The sequence below is a fragment of the Thunnus maccoyii genome, chromosome 17 (genome assembly GCF_910596095.1).
Source record: "Thunnus maccoyii chromosome 17, fThuMac1.1, whole genome shotgun sequence".
NCBI classification, from domain to species: Eukaryota; Metazoa; Chordata; class Actinopteri; order Scombriformes; family Scombridae; genus Thunnus; species Thunnus maccoyii.
The window spans coordinates 19,270,130-19,289,431 of NC_056549.1; the positions used below are offsets into that span (position 1 = coordinate 19,270,130).

The window sequence follows — 19,302 nt, forward strand, 5'->3', positions numbered from 1 at the left end:
GAGAGAGAGAGAGAGAGAGTGTGTGGGAGGAGGGTGGGTTGGCGAAATGGAGAAATGGATTCTTTAGAAAGCACCTGAGGGTTTGTGTGAGATAATCTGTTTGCCTTTTACCAACAGTTTGTAGGGTGGAGGAAGGTGTATCGGTGTGTTTGTGGCGCTCACAGTATTGCTCAAGGATCCTTCTCTACTCTCTACTTGTTTATGACCTCCCGTCCACCTCTCAAGAAGCTCCTCTTCCAAGTGGCCTGCGCAGTTTCAATCATCTATCTTCAGTCCTCTCTGTTTCACCCTCGCCTCGTTTCCATGGTTCCCCTGCTGTACCCAAGACTTGGCTAACTGGAGGGCTGCACAAACTCGTGGTCTCTCATGGTGCTGGCGCCTTGCCAAGAACCAGCCCTAATAATGTGATACTGTTACACCACCACCACACACCCTGGCTTCAAGAGCGAGCAGCAAGGGCTTGTTCCTACCACGTTGTTTGTGTTGATGTTTTTGTATGCGTGTGTGTGTGTGTGTGGTCTCGCTGCCAGGGGGAATGCCAAGTTCCCTCTCACCCTCTGTGGAATGTGGCAGGCAAACCAGACCTGTGTGTGTGAACGGGAGATTACTGTGGAGAGAAACTATTAACCTGCACAATTAGAAAAAAATAAAATTGCAACAGTGACGCCATAAGAACAGTTTCTTAATTGCACAAAGCTTTAGAAAAGGGGAAATATGCCAAACAGCTTCTTAATCAAAATGTTCAGGTTAAATAGGATCACAGAGACACACACGCTAAGTGAAACTGCTTTTACTGCAGCCCACAATTTAGCCAGTTATATAAGTGTTACAAGGTAACTCTGATAGAACTAATAGCAGAAATAAATACAGGTATTGTAGGTAGTGATGTTATTAAGAATTTGTGTATAAATCTGAGTGGTAATGTAAAAATAGAGCTGCTTTGGTTGCTTTCCAGCTCCCGTTCCTCAGCATTTGAATTGGCATGCAAATCATCTCTAAATAACACTCATAATTAACTTAAAATAGTATTGCATGTGCACCTGTTTTCCATTTTCACAACTCAGCCACAGGTGGAAACCTATTACTGTGAGCGCTTTGAGCAATGGTGGTTTAATAACCATTTCTATTTAGAGTGAGGCTGACCTTTCCAAGCCTGAGAATGTCTCTTGTTTCCCTTCCTCCTTTTAACTGTGGCCATGGTGATAAGGGGACAATGTGTGTGTTTTGTGCGTGAGCATGTGTGTGAGAGAACACCGTTTCAATGTTATTTCCTCCTCCCAACCAAACACTAACCAAATAAAGGTAATTGAATCACACTGTGTCCACTTTGTGAGTGTGTGTGAGCGTGCGCGTGTGTTGACTCTTTGTAAATGTGTTTGCAGAGCACTTAAGCAGGAAGCTTAAACTCATTTTGGAGGTTGTTTTCAGTGGTTTAAAAGGTAGAGCTTTGTAGCATTTTTTACTACATGACTTTACAAACACTGTCACAGTATGAATTTAACACCGATAAAGCTGAGACACATTTTTGAATTAACAAGGAAGCAATTGGAAAAGTTGAGTTCCAGCAAAATACTTGTGATGAAACGTCTTTTGTATCACCCTGACCCAGCAACTAAATGGTCCAGATAAGTCCAGAAAGACATTATATGATGGTGGCCAGGGGATCAGCTCTCTCCTTTATCTGCGTTTTCCTCCTCACAGGCTGGAATGTTAATGGTGGCTTTGTGATGGGTTCAGTTCTCCTGTGTGACTGACAGGCTGACTGGCAGCTCTCAAAGACTCTTAATGGGATAGTAGAGCTCACTGAGAGACTTCAGTGTTTTAAAAGAATAAGAGCTTTTATTTCATTTGAAGCAGCCTCCAAGGTTAAATGAAAGTTCACTCTGTGCTTGTTCCATTAGATGGTTTATGTAATGGCTCTGTTCACAGTGCTAATACCAGCTGGTTGTCTGGTGCAAGTAAACATAGTTATAAGCAAGTGTAGTAACATGCTAATAAAAATTTCAGCCTGAAAAGTGACACATTTTGTGGCAGATATGTGGAAAATGTAAGTCCTGTGACTGTAATGCATTGTATCCTTGTATCAAAAGTGGTTTGGCTTTAAAAGACGTCTTTGGCAGGCATTTTTTAATATCAACCACAAGAGTCTGTTCCACAGCCATGACTAGAGGGTTGACGCTAAAAGCTATATAAGCTAAAGCTTTACCTTCTGTAAGCAGTCATCTATTGAGGCTTGCTGACATGCAGCACTAGCAAACGTCCACGGAAACGCTCCAATATTATACAAAACAGTGGTGGAAACTGCAGCATGCTACCGTCAAAGTAGCATGAAACTGGGAAAACAGTGGTAGCATATTAGCTTTAATCTGGTTAATAAGAATTGTATTCCTCATTGGTTCCAGTCCAGGTTAATGAAACTATATGGAGTGTATTTACTCATTTTTTGCAAGTGTAAAAATGTTTATACTGCACACAGTTATGACGCAAATTATTCTAAATGGCTACACCTCATTATTAAGCATTCCTCAATGTTTTGTGCATTCAGAGACGGTCAAACTGTCTCACGGTAACAGCCTCTTTGGTATCTTGTCTCACAGGTTACTTGTCCAAAGTGTTGAGGAACTACACCGAGCAGGCCTGTGACGGAGACTTCCTGTCTGTTCGCTGCCCGCCCCGCACCACCATCACCGTCCAATCAGCTTTCTATGGAAGGAGAGGTGCCTCCGACCCCCAGCAGTGCCCTCAGACCTACCAGGCCCTCCTAAGTTCGTATAACGCTCAGGAGGATGACCGATATTGTTCTGTGTCCACTGCACTACAGGTAAATACATTTCTGATACCCAATTCCATTTTAGTTACTTTTCGTAAGTGTTTTTTTTAAGTAGCTAGTTGCCAAGATTAGAGTTTTCCTAAGCCTCCTTACAGTTCACAGTCCTCCCCAGTGTCTGCCATTTGTCTCAGACCTGGATCTCATCTTGGCATTCCGCCACTCCTCCTACACATACACAGCCCCTCTTTTGAGCTGCAAATCCTCCTGAGAGAAAGTGTCCCGTAAAATGGTAAAATTGGCCAAGGGTTAAAATGCGGAGGACCACTGATTATGTAATGCTTTGTGAGGATGTTTTCCGGCAAATTACACTCTCTAAAGAGGAAGCAGTCTTGTATGTTCCCATGACACAAAGCGATTTCATGGGGTCTTTGCCTTAGCATCCTCTCCTAAATTGGGATGCGGCTGGACTAGAAGGCCCGCTTTGCAACACCAACACAAACACACACAAACACATCCTGTTCAGCATTCATTCAGTTGTTTGGTTTATTCTTAGTGCCCCTGCCTTCTAGCGTTGGACACCCTCCGTTTCCATAATAGACAGGACAGCCATGAATGCACAGACACAGAGAGTGCATTGTGTTGAAGTGAGAGAATGACTGACTGCTGCACCATCCACATTGGTACAACCCTGAAGAATCTTCTTTTACCACCTGTTCATCCCCCCTTGGTTTGTTGGAGTAACAGTATAAATATCTCCATATAAAATTATTATTTTAAGGGTATCCCATAGGGCAACGATTAATCTGCTTTTTTTTTTGAGAAATTTTTCTTACATCTACAAAGGTACTGACTGTACTGACAAAGATATAGAATAACAACAGAGAAAAACAGCAGAATATGTAAGTCCATCTCTCAATACTTTACCACATTTGTGGTGATGAATGAACGTGCCACCCAGTGTAACTGTGTTGCTAATTTATGCGTTTTTAATTGTTTTTGGATGACAGATACACAGACATCTTGTTAATAGGATAATTTCACTCTTTGATTTTGTCTTTTCATCACATTACATTAATCACACATAGTGAAGGCCCTCTGTTTTTGTTTTGTTTTAGGGGGAAATATACAGATCATTTCCCTTATTTTCCCCCTCAGTACTGCACCAACCACAACTCCCTGTGCTGCATACCACAACCTATTCTATCTAATGCTTCTCTTTTAATGTGAAATTCGGGCAAGGCTCTGAACGGTATCCATTCAGGCATTCCTCTTAGCGAGTGGGAATTCGCTAAGGGAGAATGTAGTGTGTTGGAATGTGCTCACCTGGGTTACAGCAGGCTAAAAGATGATGAAACTAGAGAAGCTAAAGGATGCCAGGAAATGAGTAGAGTAGAGCTTTCTCCCATTCTCTTTTTTTTTTCTTTTACCTGCTCCTCTCCTCCATATTCCCATGGTTATAAGCAGCCTGTTTGAAGTGGTTTTAGGTTTGCCTGCTGCTGGTCTCACCATCGTTGGCTTATTGTTCTCCCTCTAAACCTCTTTTTGGTCTTCACCCGCTCTCTGTCACTCTTCCCTCTGTAGAAAATGCTGGACGAGTGCCAAGACAGAAGGAGCTGTCAAGTCCTTGTCAACAGCCGCGTGTTTGGGACAGACCAGTGTCCTGGCAGCAGTAAATACCTCATTGTCCGGTACAAATGCAGACCTAGTAAGTCCCTCATCGCCTTGTATCCTGACAGTGACACACATTTCTGTCCCTCTCTGTGCTGGGACCATTCTCTCACTTTTCTCACACATCTCCACACTCAGTCAGATGTACACCAAAGGCGGGGTCACTTCATTTGCAATCTTTATAAATTGGTCACTAATATGTAGGTTTATTTTATAGTTTTTTAACAAACATTACTCAAACGAGGATAGCATGCATTTGTTGGGGACTATTTTCAGCTAAATATTTGGTGCACATTTGACATATGCTTTTTGTAATCTTCTGGTATTTTTATACTCTAATGATGTCTGATGTCCGCATTAAACATGGTCAAAGGTCCAAAATCTAAGGTGAACATATGTAAAAATGCTCCCTATAAGTCAAAAGCTCAGGCTTCAGCCTGCCCTGAATGCTGTGTTTGCAATGTTACTTCTGCTTCCTCCTCGTGATGACATCAGATTTTCTGCCCATGCCCACAAACAGCTGTCCATTCTGTAGTCTTTGTTGCTAAGGTTCTTCCATGGGTTGTTTGCATTGTCCACTTATTAGCATATTTCGGATCAGATTTGGGCTCGAACATGTACGAATGTATTTGAGAAGTTTCCATTTCGAGTAAAGAACAAGAAAAAGAATTTAAATTCTACTACTATTATTTGTTTACCAGAGTGGACCCATTGGAAGGAGCGGCTTAAAGAGACAGAAGCTAAAACAGCCTGTTTCAGACAGAGGCTGAACTGAGGGGCTGCATAAAGGGCCAGTATGAGATAAATGGTTTTTTCAAATTTTTTTGAACTGTAAATCACACAGAGATATACCAGTATATATTCCAGAATATAAATATAGACCTGGAAACGCTCATGATACATCCCCTTCAATAGTTTTTGGACAACATCAGAGAGATCTATGTGACACAATGGAATAAGCAGTATCAGGCTCTGGCTATAAAAATGCTTTAGTACGCTCAATTCCGTATTGGTTTTCTAACCCTAACCCTTTCACAGGATTTGTTTACAATAAGAAAAATATAGAAGATTGCCACCCTTATCTTATAAAACCAACACAAGTATTTCACTTTATTTCCTGTTTAACCAAATTCTCCAATTGTATGACCCCACCATAAATTCTACAGTGAATTAAGAGTATCTGTTTGAATCTCTAAATTCTCTGCTGTCTTCATGGCGCTGTTTAAAGGAAAAAAAACTCTTTGCGTGCCTCTCCCTTTATCCCTCTCTCTGTGAGCCAGGAAGCTAAGAGTATCACTCCGGAGGGGAGCCAAAACAGTGCAGTAATCCCACCCAGATTCTACTCTTCATTCATGGCTCAGTGCTGTGCTGAGCCGAGCCGCACTGAGCTGTGCAACAGTTCACACTAGAGTGACCAGAAGTGGGCATTAATCCACTGATCCCCCTGCCCTCCCCACTTTTTCTTTCTCCACCGGACCCCGGGGCCAATCAACAGCTCTTTGTTCACTGTCACTTAACCAATGACTTCTCAAGGGAAGAGAGAAAGGCCGCATGGGGTGTTAGTGAGGTGCAACGGGCAGGTGTCACTGCCTCTGAAAAGAGAGGTGGATGGAGGATAGAGGAAGCGAAGGAGAAAGGGAGGGAATGAGAGAGAACAAGAGTGAATCCGTCACCAAGAGATATAACAAACCGTCCCTGCCCCTTTTCTCTGCTCTCCTCTCTTTCTACATTCCTGTTCCACTCCCCACATAGATGTAGAAACGGCTGCCGTTGTGTTTTTATTTGCTGGCCAGTGGAGCTGCTCTGGCTGTCACAGGTCACTGTGGCTGGATGTGTGTGAGGAATGCCTTTGCATGGCTCTACATGTCCACTGAGGAACTCTACCTCTGTGTGTTTACACTCAGTGGAGCCTTTTGTCAGGTCTCTGTTTTCAGAGCTTATTAAGAGCTGCTCAACAGATGTTTTATATGATTAAAAGATGACAAAATTACACATCAACTAAAAATGTACCGTTTGAAGCAAGCAGGATATGCTCAGTGTATTACTACTTGGATCTTTGTTTCATAGATTTAGCCATCATTCATATCAGTAATAATAACTGTTAAGATATGGAAATGCTGGGACTTTATTAGATACAAGTCCAAGGGGGCAAGAAACACATGAGCAATCAGAAGATCAGGCAGGTTTTAAACAAACTCCAGGTCAGACAAACTTGACCTACATGGTTTTCTTGTGCAATGAGGTGTGATTATTGACATTTCAGGTGGACTCATATTTGGTTTTATGGTCAAATCAAGTGGTTTACAACCTGTGTTTCTGAATGCTTTCTCACGTAAATGATGGTACAAAAATATGACCCAATTCGTAGTATTGTTTCTCAGGGATCCAGTTGCAAGGAGAAAGCTAATGTTTTCATTCTAAGCGAAATAGTTATTGTTTCAAAACTGCCTAATTAATTCCAGATTTTGTTCTCATTTATTCCAGATCTTAAAATCACAACTTAGTCCAAACATGTATTAATGTCAGTTGTAACCCTTTGTATCCTCTTTCTCTCCCTCTCTCCAGACGAGTATAAGAGTAAGGTGGTCTGTGAGGAGGAGAGGATGAGGCTGAGCTGCAAACGGGGTATGCAGATCGCTGTTTACTCCGCCATGTTTGGCCGAACTCAACAGGGCACCCTGGAGTGTCCCCTGCACTACAGGAGAGCTCCGTCAGTAGGTGAGGCACCTTCATACTCTCACACCAAGGTAGTAAGACTGCTGAGGAAGCTACATTTTTACGAAAGGACCCACGAACCGGTTGTACCAGTTCTTTATACATTTAAACTTCCTCATTATAAGTAACGTTTGAACTAAGTGGAGGTTTATACATCACTAAATTAAAATGGGTTCCAACACACAAATGAGTTGTTATGTAGAGATAACTGTCACCAAATATTTTCAACTGCCAAGTATAACTGTTGTGTAACTAACCAACAGAGCTTATATAGTTAGTATAGTCACATATCTGACTTCACACTTACACTCCTAAATACAGTCAGTAAGGTTAGCATAATCGGTTATTTCATATTGTACTATTTTTGGCAGCTATGTTACAATTTATGTTACTACAAAGACTTTTTTTCAATGGACAACACTGCAAATGATTCCAGGCAGATTTACAGATTACTGAAGTGTTTAGTAGTGAAGATATTTCTTAATTTTAATGGTGCAACTTGAGTTACTACTAGCAAACTAGTGATTTACTATTTTGCTCGTTAGTAGTAGTAGTAGTAGTAGTAGTTGTGTTGTAGCTAAAAACACCTAAACAAAGTTAATAACTTAGTAACATAACTTAGTCCGGACTTAACACACAAACTTAGTGATGGATTTGCAAATACCTGGTACAACTCAGACACCGTATACTATCAAGTCCTAGGATGCTGTTTTGTAGTGATCTTATTTAGTGATCATCCACTAGAGGAGGTGGGCTAGGGGTCATAATCATATTAACATCAGTACTGTTTGACATTATCATTCACTTTATTCATAGCATCAGTTTTGGGGTCAGGCTGGAGAGGAATGAGATTTCTAACATGAAGACACAAGCCGAGAATACAAATGCTTGGGTTTGCATGATATTTAAATGAATCTCCTTGCCCTGCTAATGCTCTTATACATATTAATGATAAGTGAGAGTGGAATCTCAGGTCACTGTGGGCTTTGATTTGTTCTCTTGCCAAGACATGCCAGGTGTCATTATGCATCAAGCAGATGACTCATTTTTATTGGTGAGTTTTACACGTCAGGACACCTCAAAACCACAAAGAGAACTACAAACGCTGGCCGGCTCATAATTCCTGCTGAAGCTCTTTTTCATTATTCTTTCAAACGTGGGTGATATTGCCCTGACATGTTGTTGTGGTTTGGGATATTTAATAGTTTACGTATTTTTCGCCCAGTAGGCTCCACACTAGCCTGCCACACCCATCTTTGACATCAGCCATTCAAAACTGTTCACACTCTTCCGCTGATTAATAATTTAACTTTTAGGTACAAATTCACCATTTACCATTTATTCATCTTGTTCTGAAAGCATGTTGAGATATATAAAACCACCACTCAAGCTCAGATAGACACACACAAACATGCACACACACATTGCCAGGGGAATTGGGGTGGAATGTAGATCAGATGTCTCTGTCATCCAAAGCTCAGAGTTTGGCCTGTAGAAAAGGGACAGTATTGAGTTCCCTCCAAGTATGTATGTGTGTGTATGTGCATGTGTGAGCGCATGGGATATCCAGATGTACCCTCGCTCTTGTTTAGGGGAATGTTAATGACTCTAAGCTTGGATCCATGACAAGTATTAGTATAACCATAGCTACCGTGGTGGCCTCCGCCTCTTTGCTGGACAGCTCATTTATTTCTCTTTTAGTCTGCGATGCTTTTGTTTCCTTAATATATAGAAGGAAATGGACACTTGAGGTTTGCGCCTGTAAATAAGTAGCCCGAGCAGGTGTAAGATAACTGATGCGTGTGTGTGTGTGTGTGCTAGAAACAGCCTGTATGAAGCTGCAAATGAAGACTAAATATCATTCCTCATGATTCACAATTCAAACAATGCTAAAGACATGCCCTGAAGTGTGTGTGTGCACGCCTGTGCGTGTTAACCTCTTTATGATAGAAGTGTCAGGACGGGGTCGAAAGGCTGACACCGGCATCAGTCACCGAGTAATCAGAGACAGATATAAAGAATAGCATTGTGTGTGTGTGTGTGTGTTATTGTGCTCGATATGAGCATTGAGGGCTGCTTTGAAGCAACCTCAGCGAGCGTCAGTCCTCTGCATGCAGGTAGGTGTAGCGGTGAGACAGGGTTGGCCTGATATCTGGTTTCAGACTCAGGATTAAATACAGTAGCCGAGTTCTCTCAGCATTGATGGAAAATGGACTCTTATGTTACAATTGCACAAAGGCCATATCAGAGCAGAGGAGACATGGTGGTTACTGTCAAATCACATGTTAACCATATGTGTGTTTACATCAACTATACACACAGATGCACACAAACACCTTGTTGTTCTTGTTCACCCATTATACAGTATGCTTTCTCTCTCTTTCACACACACACACCCACACACACACTCCAACCACACACAAACACCTCCTCAGGCTGTCCCAGACTGTCTAGCAGTGCCCTAGTGGGATTTCCCCTGTCATCCCTGTCTTTGATGTGGCTCACGTGTCACCAGGAGCAGGAAGTGAGGGTGTCATGATTGACAGCTCAGACACACACCGTTAATTATCTTTAAACGTTTTTCCTCCTCTCTTTGCCCTCAAATCCGAGGTGGTGCGGTGCCTTGCGCATGTGTCAGCGCGCGTGTGTTTGTGGCTCTTTGTGTCTGAATAATCTCGGAGTTGCCAGTCGCATTATGCGCAAGTTTGTTTTGTACCTATTTTGATTTTATGTCTCTTTAAACGTGTGTTTAAATGTGCCAACAAGGTAGGTTAAAGTAATCTCCTAAACCGCAGCGCCCTGGCAAGCTCACCGCTGCCTGAGGTGTGAGATCAACGCCTGAACTCACACAGCTGGCTGCACCTGCCCAGGTGAGCTGCGCACTGTGTCGGATAGAAAGACATGACAGTGAACAGCAGCAGGGAATTTTCTTGTACCCTGTTTTATAAAAAACAACTCCTGTACATGTTCTGTTTCTATTTTATCCTTACACCACGGTTGCAATTCAACACCAGCCTCCAGTTTGCCTCCATCTTCTGAAGGTGCTTTTCTAGTCTACAAACCATATTTAGCTTGTGAAATTTACTGTCTTTTTACTGCCATGGAGAGCTGTAGTGAGCTGGTTGCTTGCTGAATCCAAAAGGAAAGGTATAACAGACAAAAAACAAGTGCATACACAGGCATGTGCTCACAAATGTAGGACCTCTTTGATCTCGTTTGTTCCTTGGTTTTGGGGTGGGGTGGGAGTGGTGGAGTTGGACAGGTCTTAGCTGTGATGGAGGATCCTCAAAGCAAAGGGGCCAGTCTCAGCCCTCCTCTCTCATCTGCCCCATTACCATCACACACACCTCTTGACATCCAAATAGCCCCCCATGCTTGGCATGCAAGGTCTCAGACTGCTTTTTTTTTTCCCTTTTTTTTTTTTTTTTTTGAAGGCCACTGCACTTTCTCTTTTGAGTATGTGCTTCAGACGAGGCCCACAGCAAGATGTTTCAAACTGTAAGCACGGACCACTTGGTTTCACAGATGATTATAGTAGCCTTTTAAAAGCCGAGCACGCACAGCTGCAGTTCAAATTTAACACTTGGCTTTTGGAAGTCTGTTCCAGTTGTTAGGGTGATAGCTCCACTGTAACTCTATCTGCATGCCTCGTCCACTTTGATGCGCACAGAGCAGATAAGTAACAGGATGTCGGTGTTGTTTTGAACATTGCAGATTAGATAAATTGTACAGTTCGGTGTGTTTCAACCTGCGCTGGAGGAGTAAGTTTAGTTTAGCTGAAGGCCTCTTTATGTAGCAGTAGGTGACATATTTCAATCAGTGAGCTCTCGGGGGCCACTGTTTTCCCTTCTCAAAGACAACATCCCCACCAAATCTTTGTCCCTGCATGTGTTTTCCATGATAACAGGTTCATGCAAGGTTTAGGGCAAAGGGTCACCACTGATTGGAATTTAGATGTGGTGTTTGAATATATGAAATAACATGTTGCTAGTGATAACACACATGCACAGGGTGGACTATTTTTGTATGTGGTGCTGACTCTGACTTGAAGAATAACCTGCTATCAACTTACAAACACAGCTGAAGTGTGTGCACGTGTGCATTTATCTGTGTCTGTGTGTGTGTGTGTGTATGTGTGTGTTCTGCTGAACATTTGAAGACTGAAAATAAAAAATATACTGTACGATTATTTGAAATATCATCAAACCATTAAACCTCAGTAATATTTGAATCCACTGTGTTGCAGTAAAACATGATCCTGGTGAGGTGAATAGATTATTTACTGTAAATGTGTGTGTGTGTGTGAGTGGTCTTGATCCATTAATGACATTTACAGAAAGCACTTGGCGTGTGCAGGTCCTTTCGCCCCCTCACGGCATCTGAATGTGTGTCAGCTTTTCTGCAATACAAAGACTTTTTAATACTACAACAATGACTTAAGCCTCCCTATCAAATGATACGCAGAGAGGGTGGGTCAGAGTAGAAGAGGAGACAAGTACTTTTGACAAGTTTGTCCGCCCATTGTCAGGTCTGAAATTCCAGGAAAGCTGTGCGTGGGTGGAAAACCTGGAGGATTATTATGGAACACTGCTGTGAGAAATTTTCTGGGAAAGTGTTGTGTGTGCGTGTGTGTGTGTTTTTAATGGAAGACACAAGAGCTGACCTATAAATTTGTCTGACAGTCATTGAATCCACCAGCAGATTTCTTTACTGCACCCACAACACACTCATCCTAAATTAGTCTTAACATGTGACAAGTGAAACTTCAAGTCAGCTATCACAACACACAGGAGCTATTTGCTGATGTTGGTTTCAAGCAAGCAGAAAGTTAGATGTATGGTGGATGACTTATGTGACAAAAAGGGCTGAGCCATATGGAGGTGCTGCTGGTATTGGGCAACATATCAACATATAGTCCTAATGCGGGCAACAAAGAGAAACAAACACACTAAAACTTATGATTCCTTAACATTTTATGTTTCTGTCTCACCAGAGCTTATCCTGTGCAGCTCTCTGTATCTGACCTCGGGCTCTGTTTCCCTCTGTGATCAGTCACGACATGGGGAGAATAAGTGTGTGTTTGTCCAGGAAACGCCTCCCTTTTCCTCAGTCACTGCGTCTCTTGACTCTAGACCTTCTCTTCTGAATCATAGTCCTGTCCTTGCTGGGTGTGTGGAGGGTAGAGGGTGGGTCCGCAGGGTTCGAGGTGGTTGGGGGTAAAGGTCTGAGGTAACTGGGGTTATTCATGCCTGTTCCCCTCTGTGTGTGTGTGTGTGTGTGTGTGTGTGTAAGTGTGCGTGTGTGTGCTCATATAAGCATGGAGAACCAGCATACAATCCTCTTGTCTCTGTAAGTCTCTATCAATCTATGAAGCCCCACCAGCCCAGTCCAGCCCCACCCGTTCCTCTGTGGGCCCCCTGTTCAACTAATCACCCAGCCAGGGAATCAAAGCTCCAGCTAATGGGGGCCTGTCTGTCAGTGGACTGCCTTGTCACAGAGGAAAGTTTTCAGCGTGGCACACCGGCTCAAACGAGCCCTCTGGGAAGGAAAAAAGAGAGAGAGAGGGAGAGTAAATGAAAGCACATCAGGGCTGCAGCATCTGTACATAGACACAGGTACATACATACACAGATTCAGCAGTACAGCATAGTAGTCATTGTGACAAAGTTAATGATAAAAAATAGGGGAATTAATGAAATTTACTGGCTTTTAGTGTAACTTCAAATATGTATTTTGTATAGGCAGTTATATCATTATGTACATATTTCAGAATACAAGGCCTATACACTGACATTTCATCAGTTTGTATGGCATATCTGACAAGAACATCATGGATTTCTTGGTTTCAGAAAATGCTGCTATATCAGTCCTCAGGATGCAGCTCTGCAGGCAATTCTCAAGTGATATTCAGTCTTGTTTTTCACGCTGTCTGGTAGATTCACTTTGGCATTTAAGTCATTATATTTACTTTCTGATATAGACACTGTAAATGCCATCTTAACACAAATGCATCTATTTTTTTTTTAAATCAAACTTGTATAAACATTCATTCATTCTCATAATATTGATATCAAGCACACATGTCAAATATATTTGACTGTGACATACTGTATATTTGACATTCTTACATATAATATATATTAAAATATGTTTTTATTCCTTTAAACTGATGCAGGCTTGTTTTAGACATTTTTCGACTGCACCCAACAAGCAAGAAGAGAGGTTTAACTGTATGGGGAGAGTGTACTACTGTAAAAGAGCAGCTATAAGCAGCTAATTAGTTCCTCTGAGACAAAGCACCATGGCATTTTGTTTTCCCCAAAAGGCATAATGTTGCCAGCGATATCACAATATCACTCTTCAACACAATCATTCATTTTAAGAGTGTCTTTTTTTTCCTTTTAAAACTGCAGATGAAGCAGGTTGTGAATTTTCCTGATCAAGTCGCCATCAGTGAATCTGCATGTGTTGTGTGGGAAGTGTCTAACCTTTTAGGTGTCTGACTGGTTATCCAGTTTCACTCACTGGTTCTCACAGGCGTCCACCTCACTGCGTCCTTGTTGGGAATTCCAGTGTGTCGGCTCCGTCTGGGGAGTGTCCGGTTGCCCCTTGGAACCACGTCCACATTTACAGACAGTGATTCAGGTTCACATTCTCCAGAAGCTTACTACACATAGTCTGTTTTATAGGTAAGATTTTCTACAAACACAATCAGTAGCAGGGAATAAAGTGCGACTCTCTTTTGATAATCCAATAAGGTAGGATCGCAGAGTCAAAGAATTCCCAATGTTGACACTATGCATGACCACTAGATTGCCCTCTTTCACTTCCTGACTGGGACATTTACCCTTTGACCTGTGCCATAATTTGTTGTGGGCTGTTGACGTGTGAGCCGAGCCTTAGCCAACCTGTTCTCTCTACCTTTTTTTCTGATCTCTCTCTCTCTCTGTCTCTCTCTTTGGGGCCCACCAGGGCAGACGGTGCGAGAGCCCAGTGTCCACTTTCAAAGGCTCATCTCCTTGTGTTGTTTTTAGGGGTTAGATGGACCATGGGGGCCTGGGAGGCATCCATGTGGAACCCAGGCCCATCCGCATTCCCACAAGACTCAGCAGGAGGTTCTTCTTTATTGCTGCTCCTCACACCTCTGTCTGTGGTGTCACTGAAGTTCATGAGGCAGGACAAAGACTGTTGATTTCACTAGGATTGCACAATTCAGTGCATTTCCATTTCTCAGTATTTGTTTCCAGAGAATGTGAAGTATTTGCTTCACATAATGAATTTGCAGTATGGTTGAACCTTTGACCTTTTTGCTCTGGGATGTTTTAACGCCAAACCTTTGAAATGTTGATTTAACTCAATAAATAAATTGAAAACATAATAAATCATGATCACATTTTTTAGCTAAATTGCTGTAACCATTGACATGCAACCCTGCGTTCGTCACATCAACATCCAACATTTTATGATCTGAATATTGATATATTTCAGCCAGTTACTGCCTGTCTGGCCTGTCTTTAAATGCACATTTGTTAAACAGTAGGCATGTAAAACTTTTTTTATGATTTCCTTAAAGTTCCTTCGAAAGTGTGGGGGTACAGCAGGTCAGCATATCATCTTCTGTAGTGTCGTTATGAATGTGAGAGAGGAAGGAAGTGGGAGCAGAAAGAGGAAAGAGAAGAGCCTCATCTGTCCGTCCGTGCTCCCCAGAGGATGAGAGCAGAGGAGAGGGGTCTGGATGAGCTGGCGGGTGCTTAGCGATGATGTATGAGAGCCACATCCATCACTCTGTCTGGTGTCCATATACAAACACTCACACACACACATACACACATGTTGGATCAGGTATCCGCTAGACAATGTGAGGCCCCAGTAAGGTTTCTGTGTGGGTCTATGTGGACAGAGGCTCCTCCATGGGAGCTTAGAGAGCCTTGACGGGAATGAGTGTGTGTGTTTGAGAAGTCCCTTTACTGTCTCCAGAAAGTGTGTGCGCAGGTACGTGTGTGTGTGTGTGTGTGTGTGTGTCCCTCTCTGTTGTAGCTGACAGAGACTCATGTAGCCTTTTGTGTCTGAAGAGCTACTTGTCCATCAAACACTCCATGGCAAGGTAGCAAGAGACTGATAAACAGTATGAACATAGAATATATCTTTAATGAGAATATGCAGTTAATGTAGGCTTGTCATCTGTTTGTGCTTTAACACTATTTGTCTCCAATAATTCTGATTTGATGAGAGATATTTCACACTGTAGTGGATGACAGCAGTGATATACAACTTATAACTAGGAGGTTATAACTCTGTCTTGTTGGTAAATGAACTATAAATGGAAGCAGTTGTTAGTAGAGCACCAAGATTATATCTTTGTTTAATGTTTCATCCTAATATTGCTTTATTTGGGCCCTGGTATTTCTTAATAATATATCATAAGAAAGGACTATTTCATCTGGTAGTAACTATTGGAAAGAGTAGGTACAATCAAAAAGAGAAACAGTACACACAGTAATTATCAATGCATGTATTTGAGTATTTAAGAAAGACTTAAGGAAAATGCAAATCCGTTCTAGTGAAGTGCTGGGAGAACAGAGAGCATGCTTTTATTTCTAGTAAGGAAGAGTTTATAAATTCCTGAAAGATGTCCTTGAAAAAACTGCTTAAATATAAATCTTAATGACTGGGAAAAATATCAGAAATTAATTAAAACCAAAGTCATTTTTGGAGAAATTTTCTTCTCTATATTTATTGTGTTAGATGTTTGTCTATAATTTATAACTGCACAGAAATTCTTACAGTTTTCCACATTCAGCTGAGCAGACGTCTACTGAGTCGTAAACTTTACTTTGGATTTAAATAGTCTTTACCGAAACCTTCCAAAAAAAACTACAGTCACACATTATTTCCTTTCTAGGAAATATTTAGGAAACATCCACTATCTACTCTGTGCAGATAACATCTACTGCATATCTGCATATCTGTCTGTCCTGGAAGAGAGATAACTACTCAGTTGCTTTTCCTGCGGTTTCTTCCATTTTTTTTTTTTTTTTTTAAAGTTTTGTTGTTTTTGGGGGGAGTTTTTTCTTATTTGAAGGAAATAACTAAGAAAAAAGTAACAATGTCCCCTCTTTTTAAATTATTCATTTATGTAATTAGGTAAAGGGTCTTCTTTTTTATTATTATTTTGCATCAGTCTGGTTGTCTAATAATCATTAAATAATTTCTCCCCTCTCCGTCTATCTGTCAGACTGCCAATCGCCTGTGGCTCTGCAGATTCTCACCACCCACTGTCAGGGCAAGAAGTCTTGTCTCGTTCGAGCCTCCACCAGAGACTTTGGAGATCCCTGCTACTCTGGCACCAGGAAGTACCTCAGTGTCATCTACACCTGTGGTGAGTCCCAATGCACTTTTACTAAGGGCTCCTGCCACTGGAGGGTGGTGTTCACTCACTGATCAGTTTGACTTCAGTCCTGTCTATGATTTAGCTCTTTATTGAAGAAGAAGAAGAAGCTCTTAGATGGACTTTATTTTACTCTGAGTATAAGTTTTTTAAAGGAATGACTGATGATTGATTACTGTTGTTGCTGCTGCTTGCACACTTTGTGCAAAGAGCCTTACGACATGGATCTCTATACCAGTTCAGTCTTTTGGCCACTAAACTGTATTATGGCTCCCCCTGTGGAGAAATTATGTCTTGGATACTGTTATTAATAATTTGAAGGACTTCTCTTTTACCTTTGAAGTGGAATTAAAGGAGTGCATTAAGGAACATCATTTTTATAGTTACTTTTTAGACTATAAATGCTTTCTAAAGGAATATAGCATTTGTTCTTTTGGACAGTTGAAACCTTTTTTAGTAGTTAAAAGCTTCTACAAGTATTTTCTACATGCCAGTCAAACAGCCGCCAAATTCAGTAAAGATACATTTTTCATTGTCCCGTTTCTTTTTACTTTATGTCTGTGCGGATGAGGGAGGATGATGGGCTTCCTTTTTATCTGTTCCCCACCCTTGGGCTTATCCTGACCTGTCAAGGCTGTAATTCATTAACTACACAATCGGAGACACACATGCATGCGCTATCCAGACGCCTCCAGCACCCAGAACTGATCAATCAGCACGATGGCCTGGAGCCTCTCAAACCCGCCAAAATCACTGTCACAGATGCGTCAATTTGGACCAGGCTTACTGTTACATTTGGCATTTCAATGTGATTTTTGAGATGGGATTTTAAGGATCGGGTTTTATGAGATCCATGCGTCCCCACTAGACCCGGAAATCAGTGTTATGTGTCTCTGAAGTCCATAAATTAATTTAAGTCTGTGTCTGGATTGTATTTCTCACTGTTCCTCTACAGCTCTTTTCAATGCTTGTATGCACACTGCGTATGAATTTAAATCCTAAAGTTCTGATCTCATTTTATGGCTTCTACATCTGCTTTTGAAGATCAACCACCCTGAGTTGCTTGTCTCCAAATGCTGCATGATTGTCAGATTGTTCTCTCAAGAATTCATACATCCTTTATCTCAACTGGCCAGCGCAGACAAGAACACACAAACTGTTTAGCCGTGTTTATGGAGTCATTTGGCTCGAATCTATGTCTGACCTCCCTTATCTGTCAGTGATAACACATCGTACAGCTCTGTAACACACCAACAGCTGTGGTGCTGAGTTGGGTGGGTAAATGTGTGAGTGTTTATAAGGAGGAAGCAGGGAATGAGAGACAGGGCAGAGAGGGGAAGGATGCGGGACGGTGTAAATGTTCAACAGATAGAGGGGGACGTGCTGCGAGGGGCGAGGAGATGGGTCTTTCTGGGTTGCGGTGGGAGTTGAGGGGGTTGAACGTGAGTAAATCAAGTCGAACTGCTGCAGACATGAAGTCACTGGTTGCTCAAGGCTCCAGCAAAGTGGTAAGGGGATCCTCTTTCATTGGTGGTTGAGTGTGTGTAGGATTGACCCCATTTGTGTCAGACTAGGGGACGGAGGAGGTCTGTCTGCATATTATGGGTAGCATTTAAAGAGTGTGTGTGGTAGACTGTACAAAGTTTTGTTCAAGCGGAAAAAAGTGGCATCCACGTACACAAAATAACTGATAGAACGAAATAGAAAAATGACTTTTTGAGGTAGAATTAATAATCAAATAAATAAATGTAAATGAATACATAAATACACTCAGACTAGCAGAATTCTATGAATGTTTTTTTTTGAGTGTGTGTCTCTGAGTGTGTGTCAATACCACTAAATGGATTACTGCAACTAACAATTATTTTCACTGTCGCTTCATTTGTCTATAATTTTCTCAATTATTTGATCAGTCATTTGGTCTATAAAATGTTAGAAAACTCTTTCTCAAAGCCCAAAATGCAACCTCAAATGTCTTATTTTGTCCCAACCAACAGTCCACAACCCAAAAATATTCAACTTATGTCATAGAAAACTGAAGAAACCAGAAAGTATTCACAGTTATCCTGCTTAAAATCTTTACTGTCTCGTTATGACCTAAGTGCTATTTCACAGGCTTTTGCTGCCTGCCAAGAATAAAATAATTGAGGAAACTGCTGTTTTATGAGTGTATATACAGTATGTGTATGAATACGTGCTGTTGTTTGATTCACACAGTACAGATTCGCTATCAGCCTCAGCTTGCCTGTGATTTATAAAGCCATCAACCCTACGAGCTCCAGCTTCTTCCTCACACAGCCCCTAGGGGTGGACTCGCTTCTTAGCAATAACACAGCAGCAAATGGCCTGGAACCTGCCATCAGTCTCCCAGCAGATCACACACACTCTGCACGGCCGCCACTGTCAGGCTTCATTTACATCCTCTCCCCCTGGAGGAAGTCCCTACAGTTTGTTTGTTTGACCAAAAAAAGACTTCAGGAGTACGATCGCAGAACTTTGTACTTTAATAAGACAACATGTATAATACATTTAGCAGCAGTGAGTTCTGTCTGGCAAAATTATTCATAGTCCGAGCTTGGAAATATTCACCCTCAGTGCGACTGTTGGAGTTTGATGAATGAGCCTGCTTGGGGCATTTTCTTCAAAAAGCAAGGTTCCAATATGGCCCCTTTTGAAGTATTGTTGAAGCGTCGTTTGACCTTTTTAAAGACGTACCTGGAAGTGAAACATTCTGCCTCCGTCTGTATGTTTCATTAAAATT

The 19,302-nt window shown here is 41.7% G+C and overlaps 1 protein-coding gene across 1 annotated transcript in view; it reads left to right on the forward strand.

The window, feature by feature from the left end:
- LOC121882371 (protein eva-1 homolog C) overlaps positions 1-19,302 on the forward strand; it is a 75,368-nt gene that overhangs the window by 18,418 nt on the left and 37,648 nt on the right. Inside the window, exons 2-5 of the mRNA XM_042390589.1 lie at positions 2,598-2,821; positions 4,352-4,475; positions 7,004-7,156; positions 16,389-16,532. Coding sequence (XP_042246523.1) covers positions 2,598-2,821; positions 4,352-4,475; positions 7,004-7,156; positions 16,389-16,532 — 645 coding nt within the window. The remainder of the gene's footprint in view (positions 1-2,597; positions 2,822-4,351; positions 4,476-7,003; positions 7,157-16,388; positions 16,533-19,302) is intronic.